The sequence below is a fragment of the Nycticebus coucang genome, chromosome 3, assembly GCF_027406575.1.
Source record: "Nycticebus coucang isolate mNycCou1 chromosome 3, mNycCou1.pri, whole genome shotgun sequence".
Lineage (NCBI taxonomy): Eukaryota > Metazoa > Chordata > Mammalia > Primates > Lorisidae > Nycticebus > Nycticebus coucang.
This window is the reverse complement of record NC_069782.1, coordinates 98957950-98973604: the sequence shown is the minus strand read 5'-3', so window position 1 is coordinate 98973604 and position 15655 is coordinate 98957950. Positions and strand designations below refer to the sequence as shown.

The window sequence follows — 15655 nt, the reverse complement described above, 5'->3', positions numbered from 1 at the left end:
AAGCACCAAAAAATTAAATATCAAGAAGTATTAATAAAGTATATTTATGTATGTATAAGTAAATAATTTAAATTCTAAATGAATTAGGTGAAGCATTTAGCTATCAATCCAAATTTTAGTTGTCCCTGGCTTCTACCTCCCACTCTGCTCCCCTACCCCAGAGAAAATCATCATTCAAAGAATCTAGAATTTTACGCCCAGCCAAACTAGGAAAAAGCCATTTGCCAACATTTCAAAGACTCAGAAAGTTTACTACCCACAGACCTACTATGAAAGAATTACTAAAGGACGTAATCCAGAAAGAAGATATATGAAACCGGAACGAATCTGTCCGGGACACAAGGCCATGGTGAGCAAAGAAATTAGTCAAATTTGGTATTAAGTTTAAATAAGTTGAGTACTTACCTTTTTTCTTATTCAAACTAGAACCTATGATTCCATACCTTTAACAACTTATGGGTGGGTAGGCAATGGGACTGGTTGGGTCAGCATCAAAATGTAAGTCTAACCATGTTTTCTGGCTTTGTTTGAGTGAAGAATTACACACTGATTAACTCTTAAGATGGGTATATTTGAAGCATTGAGCTGTGACCAAGAAGAAAAATTTTATATTACATACCAGTGTGTAAATACATATACATAAGAAAATAATTAAGACTATCTGAAAATAACTTATCCTTCTTACATGTAACAGTACTAACATTAAGGTTAAAAATGTTAATGTCAACATAGTAATTTCTAATTTCTATGATGCCTTTTAATATTTTTAGTTAGATTTCTTTTTTAGTTTTGGCCTACTAAGCTGACTTTATGTCCCACTAGATGTTGTCAAAAAACATATTTGAATAAATTAGTAATATTTTTTGTTTTGTCTTTTGAACTAGTGGAAAGACAATCAGGGGTGGGCAAGGTGACTCATACATATAAGCCTAGCACTTTTCGATGCAAGAAATTATTAGCATGCATAATATAAAGCACCAAATTAAACAGCAGGAATTAATCCAGTTATAACATTTTTAAATAAGCATTTCAAAAATGCTCAGAATTAAGAAGTAATCTGTTAAACACACGATTAAAACTATTCAGCATTTTCTAGAATTCCCTGCTTTTGAAATAATACCTGGAAATGCCTCAAAATGGGGGACGTATCATTTCAGACAATATGATTTCCTATCTAGAAAATACAAAATAATCAACCTACAGAATATTATGGCCATTAATGGAGTTTAGCAAGATGCCAAGATAGAAGGCTATCTTACTAAAAATCAATTAACTTTCATACCTACCAATAATAACCATTAGGAAATATGACATTAAGAAAAAATCATCCTGGGCCGCGCCTGTGGCTCAGTGAGTAGGGTGCCGGCCCCATATGCCGAGGGTGGCGGATTCAAGCCCGGCCCCTGCCAAACTGCAACAAAAAAATAGCCGGGCGTTGTGGCGGGCGCCTGTAGTTCCAGCTGCTCAGGAGGCTGAGGCAAGAGAATCATGTAAGACCAAGAGCTGGAGGTTGCTGTGAGCCGTGTGACACCACAGCACTCTACCAAGGGCAGTAAAGTGAGACTCTGTCTCTACAAAAAAAAAAAAGTCATCCTTCACATTAGCAATAAAATCTATAAATACCTTGCAAGAAGGTATTGGACCATTACAAGAAAAGCTATAAAACTTTGTGAAAGGATATCTCTACATATACAGATATGTAGACATAATATCTGATAATGGAGAGGTACCGTATTCAAGGATCAGGATACTTGATAATATGATGTCAGATGTTCCTGAAAGTTAATCACCTAAGTTTTCTTTTTTTTTTGAGACAGAGCCTCAAGCTGTCACCCTGGGTAGAGTGCGTGGCATCATAGCTCACAGCAACCTCCAACTCCTGGACTTAAGCGATTCTCTTGCCTCAGCCTCCTAAGCTGGGACTACAGGTGCCTGCCACAACGCCTGACTGTTTTTTGGTTGTAGTTGTCATTGTTGTTTGGCAGGCCTGGGCTAGATTCAAACCTGCCAGCTCTGGTGTATGTGGCTGGCGCTTTAGTTGCTTGAGCTACAGGTGTAAAGCCAATCACCTAAGTTTTCTTTCTAAAGTGTCTGTTACTATAAAAACACAAGGGGCTGGGCGGCGCCTGTGGCTCAGTGAGTAGGGCACCGGCCCCATATGCCGAGGGTGGTGGGTTCAAACCCAGCCCTGGCCAAAACTGCAACAAAAAAATTGCCGGGCGTTGTGGCGGGCGCCTGTAGTCCCAGCTGCTTGGGAGGCTGAGGCAAGAGAATCACGTAAGCCCAAGAGTAGAGGTTGCTGTTAGCCGTGTGATGCCACGGCACTCTACCAAAGGGCGGCGGTACAGTGAGACTCTGTCTCTACAAAATAAATAAATAAAATAAAAAACACAAGCGGACTTCAAAACTTTCATGGGAAATATATATTATGAAATAACTGTATGAATTTCATAGTTTATTTACACCAAAATTAATTTTCTTACTAACTTATCATGTGTCAGAACAAAATCTGATTTGAGGCACAAGAAAGGTACTTTAGTTTAAAAAAAGTCCCTATCAGAGCAACATGAATTCTGTTAAAATTGATGTAAGAACAAACACTAAATTTACAGTGAAGCTTGGATAGAAAAATGTTAATTGAGCTCATTGGTACCGTATGAAAAAGTTTATATGGCCAAGCACGGTTGCTCACACCTGGAGGCCAAAGCGGGTGAATTGCCTGAGTTCAAGGGGTACATTGCCTGGGGTCATGAGTTAGAGACCACCCTGAGCAAGAGCCAGACCCCACCTCTAAAAATTATCTGGTATTGTGGCCGGTGACCTTAGTCCCAGCTATTTGGTAGGCTGAGGCAAGAGGATTGCTTGAGCCCAGGAGTTTGAGGTTGCTGTGAACTGTGACACCATGACACGCTACTGAGGGCCATCGCATGAAACTTTGTCTCAAAAAAACAAAAAACAAGGGCGGCACCTGTGGCTCAAAGGAGTATGGCACCAGTCCCATATGCCGGAGGTGGTGGGTTCAAACCCAGCCCCGGCCCAAAAAAACTGCCCAAAAAAAACAGAAGAAAATTTATGGAATACCCCAGAGAAATCAGCCTTCTACAAAAAAGGTAATTTCACTTATGAAAGGAAAACATAATGTTGAATGTGAAGCCCATGGTACCAGACCATCCACATCAATTTTTTTTTGTAGAGACAGAGTCTCACTGTACCACCCTCGGGTAGAGTGCTGTGGCGTCACACGGCTCACAGCAACCTCTAACTCTTGGGCTTACGCGATTCTCTTGCCTCAGCCTCCCGAGCAGCTGGGACTACAGGCTCCCGCCACAACGCCCGGCTATTTTTTTGTTTTTGTTGCAGTGTGGCCGGGGCTGGGTTGGTACCTGCCACCCTTGGCATATGGGGCCAGCGCCCTACTCACTGAGCCAGAGGCGCCGCCCTCCACATCAATTTTTGAATAAAAAATTCATTTTGGGGGTTCCTTAGTTAAAGAGGACTGACAATCAGGAGCAGAAACTGTAACCAACACCATAGATATCTCTATTGGTTCAACTTATACAACGTTGACTGAAAAATTAACATTGTGTAAACTTTTCCATTTTATTAGTACCAAAACCATTGCATCCTGATCAGCTGCAGATGAGAATGGAAATCTTATACAAATGGGATCAAAATTCTAAAGCATTTCTTTCAAGAATAATAACAGAAGGTGAAATGTGTGGCTTTGCTGGCAGGAAAAAGCACAATCAAAGCAATGGCCACAAAGAGGTGGTCCCTTTGAGTAGTCAAGGGCAAAGTTCATAGCAACAATCTTTAGGGATGCTCAAGACATTTGTTTTGTTGAGTTTCTGGAGAGCAAAAGAATGATCTGCTTATTATCAGGTTAGCTATGGTTTTAGCAGAAAAATGCTTTTCCGAGAGTTCTTCTTTACCACAACAATGCTCTTGCTTTGTTTTTTATTCCACCTGGGTACAGGTGGGGTGAGATCTCGAACTGGAAAAGAAATCCACTACTCTTGCATTCTTTTTTTTTTGTGAGGCAGAGTCTCACCATGTTGCCCTTGGTAAAGTGCTGTGGTGTCACAGCTCATAGCAACCTCCAACTCCTGGACTTAGGCGATTCTCTTGCCTCAGCCTCCCAAGTAGCTGGGACTACAGGCACCCGCCACAATGTCCAGCTATTTTTCAGTTTTATTTGTCAGGCCCATGCTGTATTCGAGCCTGCCAGCTTTTTGTGATATGTGGCTGGCGCCTTAGCTGCTTAAGCTACATGCGCCAAGCCTGCTCATTCTTGCCAAACCAGGACAGTGTTGCAAAAGCTTTGAAAAATAATTAGACATAATGTTTCTTTCTTTTTATTTTTTATTTTTTTTTTTGTAGAGACAGAGTTTCACTTTATTGCCCTGGGTAGAGTGCCGTGACGTCACACAGCTCAACGTCACACAGCTCACAGCAACCTCCAACTCCTGGGCTTAGGCGATTCTCCTGCCTCAGCCTCCTGAGCAGCTGGGACTACAGGCGCCCGCCACAACTCCCGGCTATCTTTTTGTTGCAGTTTGGCCGGGGCTGGGTTTGAACCTGCCACCCTCGGTATATGGGGCCGGCGCCCTGCTCACTGATCCACAGGCGCCGCCCTGTTTCTTTCTTGAACTCCAGGGTTGAACAAGTCCTCCTGTCTTGGCCTCCCTAGAAGCTTAGACTTTGGGAACACACCACCTCCCTTAGGTATCATTTAGTTCTATTTTTTCCACAAAGGTTTGAAGTCCCCTTGTATGTTTTGTAATACTGACATGGCTATTAATTTTTTTACTGTAACAGTAATAACTGTTATTTAATGAATGAGTTCAGTTTTTACTCAGTGTTAGTATTAACAATGAGTAACGTTTATAAGTGCTTATCATGCAGGAAGAATCATGGGTCATTCCAGGAGCTGTCAGAAGGCCAGTTTGACTGAAGCTCAGCAGGCAAGGGAGAGGGAAGTGCATGAAGCTGCCCTATGATCCAAAGCATGAATTTTGTTAGATCATTGAGTGTTTCTTTTTGTTTGTTTTTTTACCAGTCATCTTTTATTTGAAGGTTAATTCTTACTAGGATATGAAAGGATTCAATAATGATTGAGTTTCTCACAGAAGGTGCTGGGCCAAAGAGGTCAAGGTCAGAAGTATAGACTGCACCCTGTCACAGGTCCCTCTTCAGTGGTACTTGTGTAGCAGCTGATGTTTGAGCTCCTTGTAAGAAAGACAGTAGCTGAAAAGCATATAAGCTGCCAGTACAACAGAAACCCCAGCCGTTCTTCACATTGATGTATTTATTGTTATACCGGTAGTAACCTCTTTGAAAGTCTCCAACAACACATTTAGGGGTAAAACCCCACATCAGAATCCAACTTGGAAGCTCCCCTAATTTGTTTTTTTGTTTTTTTTAGAAAAAGCGTCTCACTTTGTTACCCTCTGTTCACAGTAACCTCCAGCTCTTTGGCTTAGGTGATTCTCTTGCCTCAGCCTCCAGAGTAGCTGGGGCTACAGGCGTCCACCACAACGCCCAGCTATTTTTCTGTTGCAGTTTGGCCGGGTCCGGGTTCGAACCCTCTACCCTTGATATATGGGGCTGGTGCCCTACTTACTGAGCTATAGCCACCACCAGCTCCCCTAATTTGATATCCATGAATTTCTTCTCCTTCACTGACTCTGCTGACGCCATCTTGGAGCTCTTCACTGAAGAATTTTAAGGAGGCTGACATAATTACATTAGTCCTTTAACAAGGTCTCTCTCGATGATCTTTGAGAACAGTCACTGAAAGGGATAATGGTGACCAAGAATGTATTGTGGTATTCATTATTGACATAGGGCACATAGAAATAGTACAAGGTTTGTGTATGGGAGATCATAAATTTAGTTTGGATATGTTGGTTTTTAGATTTCCTAAGGGAAATTGAGGTAGGTATGTCAGGTTAATGATAATATGAATTGGTGCTGAAGAGATGGTCTAAGTGTTAACGATAGCCATGGGTGGAAATCATGGTCCTAGAGATTCATTAGGTGTAGAGTTAGAAGAGCAGTGGGATATAGTCTTGAATAACAATAGGTAAGTTCAATAGCCCCTCATAGAATAGATAGAATAAAATGATGTGAGAACATTTCAGAATATAAACCTAATAGTACATAGGAGTTAAAGGATTAGCAAATAAATGTCTTATCTATTGTTTATAACAATAGCAGTACTTAACATTTCCCTGAATTATTCTCCTGACAGTAAAATACAATTATCCATCGCACACAATCACAGCTCACAGCAACCTCCAACTCCTGGGCTCAAGCGAGTCTCCTGCCTCTGCCTCCCAAGTAGCTGAGACTATAGGTGCTCCCCACAATGCCCGGCTATTTTTTTGGTTGCAGCCGTCATTGTTGTTTGGTGGGCCCGGGCTGGATTCAAACCCACTAGCTCTGGTGTATGTGGCTGGCGCCTTAGCCGCTTGATCCACAGGTGCTGAGGCCAGTTTTTCTATTTTTAGTTAGAGACAGAGTCTTGCTTTTTACTCAGGCTGTCCACCTGCCTCTGCCTCCCAGACTGCTAGATTACAGGTGTGAGCCATTGAGCCCAAAGGTTTGAGGTTGCTGTGAGTTACCACACCATGGCACTCTACCGAGGGCAAGAAAGTGAGACTCTGTCTCAAAAAAAAGTAGAATCAGATTTTCCTATATTTTTTAAGACTTAGTGAGCAAATGATACAAAAGTAGATAAATAAACAGAATAATGTATAAAAAGATTACATTTTTTTTTGCATGTTACAAGGATGAACATAAATCAACCACACAAAAATATTTGTTGTGCTTTAGGCTGCCAAGATTGAGGCTTATTTAAGACTACTACAACTGACTTCCTGTGTCTCCGTTTTTTGGTGTCTTCAGCTTTCATAATATTTTTGTCCATGTCAGATGTGAATTTATTTACATGAAGGTCTTTCCATGTTTATGACATCACCATCCACACAATAACACATGAGGCAAAAACTTCCATCTTTTTGTTGTTGTTGTTTAATTGTTTAGTCCTTTCTTCATCCTTGGTCTGTTTCATTTGACTTCTTTAGATGTGACTGTTCCTTTATCAAGTCTCTAACTTTGACTTAGAATATAATTGTTCCCGAAGAATTCTCAGTGGCCTTTCAACTATTCTTATTTCCAACGACTCTTTGTCTTTCTAATTTCTCATACTGGCATCACTGACATTTTTAATGGAAACTCTTTGGGATAATTGTATTGACATATTGATTATATTTGACATAAGATTTTATACACATTATGTGTTTTTATCTATGTTCTTTCCCTTATGTGTTGTCATATCTTGAAATCTCCCCTTAGCAGTAGTTATCTTTTTTTTTTTTGGAGACAGTCTCAGTATTTCACCCTCAGTAGAGTGAAATGGCCTCAGAGCTCATAGCAACATCAAACTCTTGGGCTTAAGCAATTCTCTTGCCTCAGCCTCCCAAGTAGCTGGGACTACAGGCGCCCACCACAGCGCCCGGCTATTTTTTATTTTTGTTGTAGTTGTCATTGTTGTTTCGCAGGCCCTGGCTGGGTTCGAACCCATCAGCCCTTTTGTATGTGGCCAGCGCCCTAGCCAATCAGCTACAGGTGCTGAGCTAGCAGTAGGAATCCTGTCTTCATTTAATCCAAGTGCCCAGTGCTATTAAATAAGTATAAAATAATTATTCTCATTCTTAACAATATGAACAGTTTTGCAACTTACCTCTAACTCTAAATTTCTAATTATGTATAACAAAATATTCCTTTTAGAAGACTCAAAGTAGGGCGGCGCCTGTGGCTCAGTGAGCAGGGCGCCGGCCCCATATACCGAGGGTGGCAGGTTCAAACCCAGCCCCGGCCAAACTGCAACAAAAAAATAGCCGGGCGTTGTGGCGGGCGCCTGTAGTCCCAGCTACTCGGGAGGCGGAGGCAGGAGAATCGCCTAAGCCCAGGAGTTAGAGGTTGCTCTGAGCTGTGTGACGCCACGGCACTCTACCGAGGGCAATAAAGTGAAACTCTATCTCTACAAAAAAAAAAAAAAAAAAAGAAGACTCAAAGTAGAATCGCGTAAGCCCAAGAGTTAGAGGTTGCTGTGAGCCGTGTGTGCCACAGCACTCTACCCGAGGGCGGTACAGTAAGACTCTGTCTCTACAAAAAAAAAAAAGAAGACTCAAAGTATAACAATTTCTAATAATGTAGATTGAGAAAAGAAAATGTTAAATTTTTTCGCTTAAGTCCAGGAGTTGGAGGTTGCTGTGAGCTATGTGAGGCCACGGCACTCTACCAAGGGCCATAAAGTGAGACTCTGTCTCTACACAAAAAAAAAAAAAAAAGAAAAAGAAAATGTTAAATTTTCCATATGTTTTTATCAGAGTAAGTATGAATTGTGCATCAATTAGTACCAACAGTGATTTATGATTAAATTTTATATCATTATGAAATAACTGATAAACATTGTCTTTTCCTGTAGGAGAAAAACCTTGAAGATAACCTCCAGAGTTTGGCTACACAATTAGGTCCTATTTATAAACAGTATGCTCCAGTTGCTTACCAAAATCAGGTACATTTTGAAACCTCATACATTGCTCTTTAGCATGGTTAAACTTTTCTTTTCTTCTTTTTATTTTATTTATTTATTTATTTTTTGGCCGGGGCTGGGTTTGAACCCACCACCTCCGGCATATGGGACCGGCACCCTACTCCTTGAGCCACAGGCGCCGCCCAGCATGGTTAAACTTTTCTTTTGAGGGGGACAATATCTTACTCTGTTACCCAGGCTAGAATGCAGTGGCATCATCGTAGATAATTGCAACTTCAAAGTCCTGGGTCATGGGGTGAGGTCTCACTATTTTCCTCATATTGGTCTCAAATTCCGGGGCTCATGGAATCCTCCTGCCTCAGGCTCCTAAAGTGCTGGTCATACAGGAACTGCACCTGTGCCAAACTTATTATTTATTTTCATTTTTTTGAGGCAGTCTAACTTGGTAAAAACTCTGGGTGGAATGCTTTGGCGACATAGCTCACATCAACCTCAAATTCTTGGGCTCAAGCGTTCCTCTTGCCTCAGCCCTGCAAGTAGCTAGGACTACAGGCTCCGCTCCCACCTCAACACCTGTCTTTAGAGATGGGGTCTTACTCTGGCTCAGGCTGTTCTCCAACTCTTGAGGATTTTGCCTAAGAAGTAGATAAAGATGTCTACACTGAAAATTGTACTGAATGTTCTAGCTAGGGCAGTTAAGCAAGTAAAGGGTAATAGCATTGGTAAAAATATACCAGCAGATGTTATAAAAGGCACCAAATGTAATATGAAAAAATAATTGTAATATCATTTATCAATGGAGAAAATAAGTGTAAATTTTTTTTTTTTTTTTTAAGACATAGTCTCACATTGTTGCCCTCAGTAGAGGGCTAGAGCTGTGGCATTCTAGCTCACAGCAACTTCAAACTCCTGGGCTCAAGGCCCATAATTTTTAAAATATTTAGTTACTTTTCATTAACATTAATAACATTTTTCCTTATAAATTCACCTTCTCTCATGGTTCATGTAATTGTATGTATATCTACTTTTTATAGACACTTTAAATTGTGCACTTGTGATTAGGGTACTTTCATTCATCTTTCTAATGAAATAATGTAGACTACTTGTTTATCCACATCGAGTAAGAATTCATGTTCTCACCCTGCCTTCAGGTATAAAGTTGGGCATTATCTTTTATTCCATGTATTCTTTTTTTTTTTCAGTTTATGGCCAGGGCTGGGTTTGAACCCGCCACCTCTGGCATATGGGACCAGCACCCTACTCTTTGAGCCACAGGTGCTGCCCTTACTCCATGTATTCTCAAGTGCTTTAACCGGAATATTGATAAGCCTGCTCTTAAGAAATATAGTAAGAAAGCATGTACTATTGTGCCTAAGAAAGCATGTACTATTGTGCCTAAAGCACTTGACAATACATAGTCAAATGTACAGCAGTATTTGATAAATGTAATTAAATTAAGACCATCTCAGGAAATGAGTTTTAGACTTTATTGTAGGTTTTTTATTTTTTTCCTGACTTTTGAAGCTGTGTTTCACTCATTCTTCTTTAGGTAGAATATGAAAATGTTGCCCGAGAATGTCGGCTTGGAAGCAAGGAAGGTCGTCCTTTCTCTGGGGTCACTGCTTGCTTGGACTTTTGTGCCCACCCCCACAGGGACATTCATAATATGAATAATGGCAGCACTGTGGTATGTACTTGGGTAACTTAGGCAACAGTCCTTTCGTGTGATTTTTATTGTGACAGTGATATTTTATGTGTTGTCAAATATAAGTCTAGGTGTAGGTAGTATTTATAAAATTAATCAGTTGGCTTCAAGAAGTTTACAGAACCAGGCTAGGTCCCTATGGCTCAAGCAACTAAGGTGCCAACCACATACACCTCAGGTGGCAGGTTCGAATCCAGCCCGGGCCCGCCAAACAACAACAGCTACAACCAAAAAATAGCTGGGTGTTGTAGCAGGCAACTGTGGTCCCAGCTATTTGGGAGGTGGAGGCAAGAGAATCGCTTGAGCCCAGGAGTTGGAGGTTGCTGTGAGCTGTGATGCCAGGGCACTCTACCCAGGGTGACAGCTTTTGAGGCTTTGTCTCAAAAATAAAAAAAAAAGAGGTTTACATAACCAGCTATAAACAGCAATTTTGTTCATAAGCTAAATTATATTTATTTTTTAAGAGAGAGCCTCAAGCTATCACCCTGGTTAGGGTGCCGTGGCGTCACAGCTCCTAGCAACCTCCAACTCCTGGGCTAAAGCAATTCTCTGCCTCCACCTCCTAAGTAGCTGGAGCTACAGGCGCCAGCCACCATGCTCGGCTATTTTTGTGTGTGTGTTTCAGTTTGGCTGGGGCCGGGTTCGAACCCCACACCCTCTGTATATGGGGCTAGCGCCCTAACCACCGAGCCACAGGCGGCCCCCCCCTCCAACTTACTTTTTTTTTTTTTTTGTAGAGACAGAGTCTCACTTTACCACCCTCAGGTAGAGTGCCGTGGCGTCACACGGCTCACAGCAACCTCTAACTCTTGGGCTTATGCGATTCTCCTGCCTCAGCCTCCCAAGCAGCTGGGACTACAGGCACCCGCCACAACGCCCAGCTATTTTTTTGTTGCAGTTTGGCCGGGGCTGGGTTTGAACCCGCCACCCTCGGCATATGGGGCCGGCGCCCTACTCACTGAGCCACAGGCGCCGCCCTCTTCTTCTTTTTTTTTCCATAGAGACAGAGTCTCACTATATCACCCTCGGTAGAGTCTACTCTTTTTAGACATTTTAGGCATCACAGCTCCACAGAAACCTCCAACACCTGGGCTTAGGTGATTGCCTTGCCTCAGCCTCCCACGTAGCTTGGGACTACAGGCACAATACCCGGCCATTTTTTTGGTTGCAGTTTAGGCAGGCGGGGATGAACCTGCCACTCTTGGTATATGGGGCCAACATTGTACTCACTGAGCCACAGGTGCTGCCCATATTAGGCTTTTTTGATAAATGTAAGTGTAGATATTGAAAAAACCTCTTAGGTTTACCATCTGTATCATGGAACACTTTAATGAAACCAAGAGCATCTTGGTAATCAAATATTTATTTCTAGTCTTCTATATCTTAGAACCAGCTCTAGGAAAAAAATGTTTTTAGTGAGAAATAAAGGAATAATTTAAGATTTCTCATGGATTTCTTATAGCATTGAGATAGTAATTATAATATTGGTATTCTACTTTTATTCAAAGGTCAGGAATTTTTTTTCTATAGTTGTAAATTTTTATTTCTTACATATATAATTTTTTTGTTTTTTGGGTTTTATTGCGTTTTATTATTACGGCTGGGTTTGAACCCGCCACCTCGGGCATATTGGGCCGATGCCCTACCCCTTTGAGCCACAGGTGCCACCCACATGTATAACTTTTAAAGTAAGGAAGGGGGCTCAGATTGGTTTCATTGAAGAGAATGTTTTTAAGATATAGTATTTTATATCCAAACAACAGAAGTTTTTCTTTTTATGATATTGCTCCTCATTGGAGTAGTATCAAAATTGAATAGGAAGAGAAAATTTATCAGTTGAAAGTATTTTGGTCAGTTTACAAAACATGAACACAGGGCCAGGCGAGGTGGCTCATCCCAGCAATCTGGGAGGCCAAGGTGGGTGGATTGCCTGAGCGCACAGGTTCAAGACCAGCCAAGCCAGAGCCAGACCCTGTCTCTAAAAATAGCCAGTGTTGGGTGGCGCCTGTGGCTCAGTGAGTAGGGCGCCAGCCCCATATGCTGAGGGTGGCGGGTTCAAACCCAGCCCCTGCCAAACTGCCACAAAAAAATAGCCGGGTGTTGTGGCGGGCGCCTGTGGTCCCAGCTGCTCTGGAGGCTGAGGCAAGAGAATCGCGTAAGCCCAAGAGTTAGAGGTTGCTGTGAGCCGTGTGATGTCATGGCACTCTACCCAAGGGTGGTACAGTGAGACTCTGTCGCTACAAAAAAATAAAAATAAAGTAAAAATAGCCAGTGTTGTGCCAGGAGGCTGAGGCAAGAGAATTGCTTGAGCTCAAGAGTTAGAGGTTGCTGTGAGCTGTTACAACAGGACACTGTACTTAAGACGACAAAGTGAGACTGTCTCAAAAAAAGACAACAAAAACAAACACAAATATGAACACAATTTTCCCTGGTTGTCTAGTGGTTAGGATTAAAAATTTGTGAAAAAAAAAAAAAAAAGTGAACACAACTTAATGGTCATTGCTTACCTTGGGCAATGAAGTAAGATAGAATATAACAAGAAGCTTTAATATCAAAAATAAATGTAACTGGCTCGGTGCCTGCAGCTTAAACGACTAAGGCACCCGCCACATACACCAGAGCTGGCGGGTTCAAATCCAGCCCAGGCCCGCCAAACAACAACAACTACAACCAAAAAATAGCCAGGTGATGTGGTGGGCACCTGTAGTCCCAGCTACTTTGGAGGCTGAGGCAAGAGAATCATGTAAGCCCAGGACTGGGAGGTTGCTGTGAGCTGTGATGCCATAGCATTCTACCCAGGGCGACAGCTTGAGGCTCTGTCTCAAAAAAAAAAAAAAAAAATATATATATATAATCTTTTTTTTTGGAGACAGTCTCATTATGTTACCCTCCATAGAGTGCAGTGCCCTGTGGCGTCACAGCTCACAGCAACCTCCAACTCTTGGGCTTAGGTGATTCTCTTGCCTCTGCTTCCTGAGTAGCTGGGACTACAGGCATCTGCCACAATGCCTGGCTATTTTTTGTTGCAGTTTGGCTGGGGCTGAGTTCGAACCCGCCACCCTCCGTATTTGGGGCCCGCATCCTACTCATTGAGCCACAGGAACTGCCCCCAAAATATATGTAACCATTTTATGACATTTTTTTATTGGACAGCGAGCATAGCTCAGTGTATAGGTCACTGGCCACATACACGGAGGCTTTCAGGTTTGAACCCAGCCCAGGGCCAGCTAAAAGAACAATGACAAATGCAACAACAAAAAAAAAATAGATGGGCATTGTGGTGGGCACCTGGAGTCCCAGCTACCTGGGAGGGTGAAGCAAGAGAATCACTTAAGCCCAAGACTTTGAGGTTGCTGTGGGTTATGCCACAGCATTCTACCAAGGGTGACATAGTGAGACTCATATTTTATTTACAAAATCAACACAATTATTTTGGTTTCCTTACACACAAATGATATGTTACTAGAATTAAATACAGTTAGATAACCTTGATATATTCATCCAAGATCAAAAGATCATTGGTGGGCGGCGCCTGTGGCTCAAGGAGTAGGGCGCCAGTCCCATATGCCAGAGGTGGCGGGTTCAAACCTAGCCCTGGCCAAAAACCAAAAAAAAAAAAAAGAAACAAAAAATCATTGGTAATCGATTGAAAATCAAATTGGAATATGTATTCCTTTCCTAATGGCAACATAAAGAATGTAGTAATAACTAATGTGCATTTGGACAACCTATATTTCCCATTTCATGTCTTCTTCCTATCAGGTTTGTACATTAACCCGGGAAGATAACCGCGCCTTGGGTGTTATTCCACAAGATGAGCAGCTGCATGTGCTACCTCTTTATAAACTTTCAGACACAGATGAATTTGGGTCAAGGGAAGGAATGGATGCCAAGATCAGATCTGGGGCCATCGAGGTCCTCAAACCCCAGCGCAAAAAAAGAACACGTTTTACTCAGCCTGTTCCTCGTTCTGGTAAAAAGAGGGCTGCAATGATGACAGAGGTTCTCGCACATAAGATAAGAGCAGTGGAGAAGAAAGTCATTCCTAGAATGAAACGGAAGAATAACTCCACGGCAACAAGCCACAGTAAGCCTTCCTCACTGCCACTCTTAGGTGAGTCCTGTACAACCTGTTAAGTTTTCTCTCAGTACAACTTTCTTTTTTTTTTGTGATTTTTTTTGGCTGGGGCTGGGTTTGAACCCGCCACCTCCGGCATATGGGACTGGCGCCCTACTCCTTGAGCCACAGGCGCCACCCATCTCAGTACAACTTTCATTGAAAGGGTTTGGATGGTCCCTTTCATGTTTTCCTTGACCTTTGCTTCTGACTTAGTGATGAGACATTATGAAAAGGGAAATTTTAGAGCAAATAATAATTAACTCACTGTACTTGAATCAAATGTCTTTATTATTTTAGTTTGTTTAGAATTAAAAGTCAAGACACTGAATATGTATTTCTACATAGTATGTTCCCAAACTAAAAATGTTGGTAATTTTTTCCAACATATCCTTAGTTTTTGACCCTGTTAGCATCGATTTTGAGAATTTCCCATATAATTTGAAGCCCTATTAATTCATTCTTTGGTACAGATGAATGATATCATTTCTTATTGTCCTTCCTGGGTTGCCTTTAGTATCCATTTTTTATTTTTAGTTAACACTTTTGATACTTTGTTATTTAGGGTCTTTTATGACCTAATTTGAACTGCTTTAGCTGTTAGAACAGTTGTAATGAAAGAGAAGGAAGATAATTCTGTAAAATAATTTTCCACTTAAAGCTGGGCATGGTGGCAGGCACCTGGGTCTCAGCTACAGGAGTCAGAGGCAAGAGAATCACTTGAGCACAGGTGTTTGAGGTTGCTGTGAGCTATGACGCTGTGGCACTCTTCCCCAGGGCAACTGAGTGAGACTGTCTCAAAAAGAGAAAAGAAAAAGAAATCTCTTAAGCTGGCTTCTGAATTCTTCAGTCATAATCCCAGTTGTCTTAGCTTTGGTAACTACCCTGTTTCCCTGAAAATAAGACCTACTTACAGGAAAGATAAGACGTCCCCTGAAAATAAGACCTAGCGCATCTTTGGGAGCACACATTAAAATAAGACACTGTCTTATTTTCGGGGAAACAGTAGATGTGTCAGGCTCATCTTAAATAGCTCTTCCCTGTATCCAAAATCAGCCACATCTCTAAGGAGCTACAGGGAAAAAATACATCATGAATTTATACTAATCTTCAAACTTAGAATGACAGGGTATTCCTTCTTTCTTTTATTCTTATTTTGATCAGAAAAGAGGTTTTATTTGTCTTTGTGGGATGAGAGAAATGGCAATACAGTCAATTATATAATGCTGGAAAGGACTGAACACAGAGTAACCTTGGAGGGGCAAAGTAG

At 41.7% G+C, this 15655-nt stretch overlaps 1 protein-coding gene across 1 annotated transcript in view; it reads left to right on the top strand.

Annotated features, from left to right (window-relative positions):
• The window catches only part of TET1 (tet methylcytosine dioxygenase 1), a 185982-nt gene that overhangs the window by 156010 nt on the left and 14317 nt on the right, over nucleotides 1-15655 (top strand). The window contains exons 9-12 of the mRNA XM_053586385.1: nucleotides 263-349; nucleotides 8495-8584; nucleotides 10113-10250; nucleotides 14031-14382. Coding sequence (XP_053442360.1) covers nucleotides 263-349; nucleotides 8495-8584; nucleotides 10113-10250; nucleotides 14031-14382 — 667 coding nt within the window. The remainder of the gene's footprint in view (nucleotides 1-262; nucleotides 350-8494; nucleotides 8585-10112; nucleotides 10251-14030; nucleotides 14383-15655) is intronic.